The sequence below is a fragment of the Argentina silus genome, assembly GCF_951799395.1.
Source record: "Argentina silus genome assembly, chromosome: X".
NCBI lineage: Eukaryota > Metazoa > Chordata > Actinopteri > Argentiniformes > Argentinidae > Argentina > Argentina silus.
This window is the reverse complement of record NC_139653.1, coordinates 52,792,195-52,797,194: the sequence shown is the minus strand read 5'-3', so window position 1 is coordinate 52,797,194 and position 5,000 is coordinate 52,792,195. Positions and strand designations below refer to the sequence as shown.

The window sequence follows — 5,000 nt, the reverse complement described above, 5'->3', positions numbered from 1 at the left end:
CACCACCAGTACTTTTTGGCCCTCCCCGTCTGACAGGCATTAGCATGTTAGCGGATCAGCATGTACAGCTCTATCATCATCTGATGAGCGCCAGGCTTAGTCAGCTCAGATGGCCGTGGGACGCTACCCAGCGTGTCCGTCTGAAACTGAGCCCATGTTTGAGCTGAGCCACGGCCTCCCAGCTGACTGGGTGGGAAATAAGGACCACGTTTAAATAAACCCACAGCCTTTTAGACCGTTGGCACTGTGTCAGATAACTAAGCAAGAGGTCTTCATCAGAAATTGGCCTTACCATCAGAAATTGGCCCTAACATCAGAAATTGGATGTAAGGTTACATACTCAAGGGAAATCACCTTGTACAAAATATTTCCAGTTAACAGATAAGCATTATTAGTTTAAAAAGGGATTCTGTAACATTACTTCTGTGTTTAGGGGACTATGTTTAAATAAGTTTAAATGACATAGTCCTTACTATGGGCTACGTTTAAATAAACCCACAGCCTTTTAGACCGTTGACACTGTGTCAGATAACTAAGCAAGAGGTCTTCATCAGAAATTGGCCTTACCATCAGAAATTGGCCTTACCATCAGAAATTGGCCTTACCATCAGAAATTGGCCCTAACATCAGAAATTGGCCTTACCATCAGAAATTGGCCCTAACATCAGAAATTGGCCTTACCATCAGAAATTGGCCTTACCATCAGAAATTGGCCTTACCATCAGAAATTGGCCCTAACATCAGAAATTGGCCTTACCATCAGAAATTGGCCTTACCATCAGAAATTGGCCCTAACATCAGAAATTGGCCCTAACATCAGAAATTGGCCCTAACATCAGAAATTGAATGTAAGGTTATGTAACATTATGTCCCATCATGTCACAGATAACATTCAACCTCTTGTGCGCTTCAACAGAACGGCTATATATTCTGCAACAGATGGAATTGCATGCCTTTGTGTGGAAAATATGATTTACTACATTAACTTGATCACAAATTGTCGAAATAGCCCAGGATCGTCACCGTGAAGAGATCAGCAGTCACAGCTACACTGCCTCCCAACCCACTTTCCGACCCCAGGCCAACATTAACAACATTTCAACATAATCAGGAGGTCTTTGAATGACCGCAGCAAAAGAGAAGGTTTTCGGTCAACGTAAGGTCAAAGGTCAAAGTTTACTTACAATGTCCTATTTTCCGCCCATCCATGTGGCTGCCACTCCAGTGAACTGAAGAGACAAAGCAGAAGAGAAGAAACAGCGTTTTAATGAGTGACCACATCATCCCCCCTACACACAAACAAACACCTACACACAAACAAACACCTACACACAAACAAACACCTACACACAAACAAACAGACACCTATACACAAACAAACACCTACACACAAACAAACACCTACACACAAACAAACACCTACACACAAACAAACACCTACACACAAACAAACAGACACCTACACACAAACAAACACCTACACACAAACAAACACCTACACACAAACAAACAGACACCTACACACAAACAAACACCTACACACACACAAACAAACACCTACACACAAACAAACAGACACCTACACACAAACAAACACCTACACACAAACAAACACCTGCACACAAACAAACACCTACACACAAACAGACACCTACACACAAACAAACACCTACACACAAACAAACACCTACACACAAACAAACACCTACACACAAACAAACAGACACCTACACACAAACAAACACCTACACACAAACAAACACCTACACACAAACAAACAGACACCTACACACAAACAAACACCTACACACAAACAAACACCTACACACAAACAAACAGACACCTACACACAAACAGACACCTACACACACACACACACACAAACAGACACCTACACACACAAACAGACACCTACACACACACACACACACACACACACACAAACAGACACCTACACACACACACACACACACACACACCTACACACACACACACACACACACACACAAACAGACACCTACACACACCTACACACACACACACACACACACACAAACAGACACCTACCACACACACACAGACATACAGATCCCTACATCCACACACACACACACACACACACACACACACATACACACAGACACCTACACACACACACACACACACACACACACACAAACAGATAGATACACACACGCGCGTGCATGCACACACACACGCACACACATGCACACACATGCACACACACGCAAACAGACAGATACCTACACAAATGCACGCACACACACACGCACACACACACGCACAGCGACCTCAGCCCCCCTCCCTGTCTCTACCGGTCTGTTCATACACCTGTTCAGGCCTCCACTGGGGACATGTTAATTCAGAGGCATTAAAAAGCCAATTGTTTGCAGAACCGATAATCTATTAGGCCTCAGGCGATGTGTGTCCACTCTCTCGCTCTGCCTGAGAATGAGGCATCCTGGGTGGGACTGGATCGGCTTCCTCTTAATCTGGGCAGGTATAGTATCGCTCTGCGCGCTAGTTTGACCCGGTAATACAATAAAAAATGACGGTGTCCTTATCCAGCGTTATTGTTAACTTCATTGTTTTATTTATTTGTTTATTTGTTTAGGAGAATGTGATGAGCCACACTGTACATCGCAGAGAGACAAGAACAAACCTTTAACCGTGGTGTTGAGGAGCTTATTGCTGTGCAAGGGGGACATCAACATTGAACCTCACAGTCTGCCTTATCTCGGTGTGATGCAACAGCGTAGAACACCATCTCTGGTGGCTCGCCAAAGGGGATTAGGCCTTTTATGACAGCTATGTGCGTTTCCTACAGCATGCTGGGTTTAGAGAGCATCGTATAAAACTGAGATGCGGCTCTGTAGGGTGTGTGGTAAAACATAAGGTGATGGAAACACAACACACTCCCTGCCTCCCCCCCCGACACACAACACACTCCCCGCCTCCCCCCCTATAAACACAACACACTCCCCGCCTCCCCCCCGACACACAACACACTCCCCGCCTCCCCCCCTATAAACACAACACACTCCCCGCCTCCCCCCTGATAAACACAACACACTCCTGGCCTCCCCCCCTATAAACACAACACACTCCCCGCCTCCCCCCCTGATAAACACAACACACTCCTGGCCTCCCCCCCTATAAACACAACACACTCCCCGCCTCCCCCCCCCAATAACACACTCCCCGCTCACCTTCCCCCCCCCGATACACAACACACTCCTCTCCTCCCCCCCTATAAACACAACACACTCCTGGCCTCCCCCCCTGATACACAACACACTCCTGGCCTCCCCCCCGATACACAACACACTCCTCTCCTCCCCCCCTATAAACACAACACACTCCCCGCCTCCCCCATGATAAACACAACACACTCCCCGCCACCCCCCCTATAAACACAACACACTCCTGGCCTCCCCCCCTGATACACAACACACTCCTGGCCTCCCCCCCTATAAACACAACACACTCCTGGCCTCCCCCCCGATACACACAACACACTCCTGGCCTCCCCCCCTGATAAACAACATACTCCCCGCCTCCCCCCCTATAAACACAACACACTCCCCGCCTCCCCCCTGATACACAACACACTCCTGGCCTCCCCCCTGATACACAACACACTCCCCGCCTCCCCCCCGATACACACAACACACTCCTGGCCTCCCCCCCTAGAAACCTAACACACTCCTGGCCTCCCCCCCTGATACACAACACACTCCCCGCCTCCCCCCCTGATACACAACACACTCCCCGCCTCCCCCCCTATAAACACAACACACTCCCCGCCTCCCCCCCTATAAACACAACACACTCCTGGCCTCCCCCCCTGATACACAACACACTCCTGGCCTCCCCCCCTATAAACACAACACACTCCTGGCCTCCCCCCCTATAAACACAACACACTCCTGGCCTCCCCCCCTATAAACACAACACACTCCTGGCCTCCCCCCCGATACACACAACACACTCCTCTCCTCCCCCCCTATAAACACAACACACTCCCCGCCTCCCCCCCTATAAACACAACACACTCCTGGCCTCCCCCCTGATAAACAACATACTCCCCGCCTCCCCCCCTATAAACACAACACACTCCTGGCCTCCCCCCTGATAAACAACACACTCCCCGCCTCCCCCCCTGATAAACAACATACTCCCCGCCTCCCCCCCTATAAACACAACACACTCCCCGCCTCCCCCCCTATAAACACAACACACTCCTGGCCTCCCCCCTGATAAACACAACACACTCCCCGCCTCCCCCCCTATAAACACAACACACTCCCCACCTCCCCCCCTATAAACACAACACACTCCTGGCCTCCCCCCATGATAAACACAACACACTCCCCGCCTCCCCCCATGATAAACACAACACACTCCTGGCCTCCCCCCCTATAAACACAACACACTCCTCTCCTCCCCCCCCCCCAATAACACACTCCTCTCCTCCCCCTCTATAAACACAACACACTCCTTGCCTCCCCCCCTATAAACACAACACACTCCTTGCCTCCCCCCCTGATAAAAACAACACACTCCCCGCCTCCCCCCCGATCCACACAACATAACAAGTCACAGGAGAGAGCAGACAGAGAAACACATACACAGTACAGGACTCCAGTGCAGTGCTGTCATCCTTCTTTCTTTCCTTCTTTCTTTCTTTCTTTCTTTCTTTCTTTCTTTCTTTCTTTCTTTCTTTCTTTCTTTCTCACACGCGGAAAGGCAGAAGACAAGTGGTGGAGGAATGGAGAGATAAGGATGATGGAGAGATGAAAAGGATGAGGATGAGGATCTGAGGTTTGTTTCTCACCATCGTCTCGTTTCCTCTTCTCGCCGTTGGAGCGAGGGATTCCCAGAATGCCGTTGATGGAGTAGGATCCCACGGGGTCGTTGGAGGCGCTGGACACAGGAGGGGAGGCTGTGCTGGGCACTGAGACGATGGGAGAGGAAAC

General features: G+C 49.5%; 1 protein-coding gene across 2 annotated transcripts in view; it reads right to left on the bottom strand.

The window, feature by feature from the left end:
- Positions 1 to 5,000, bottom strand: part of pax2a (paired box 2a) — a gene marked incomplete at both ends in the record, with an annotated part of 41,875 nt that overhangs the window by 28,457 nt on the left and 8,418 nt on the right. For both annotated transcript variants that reach the window (XM_083694529.1, XM_083694528.1), the window contains one exon: positions 4,859 to 4,978. In XM_083694529.1, the coding sequence (XP_083550655.1) occupies positions 4,859 to 4,978 (120 nt within the window). The remainder of the gene's footprint in view (positions 1 to 4,858; positions 4,979 to 5,000) is intronic.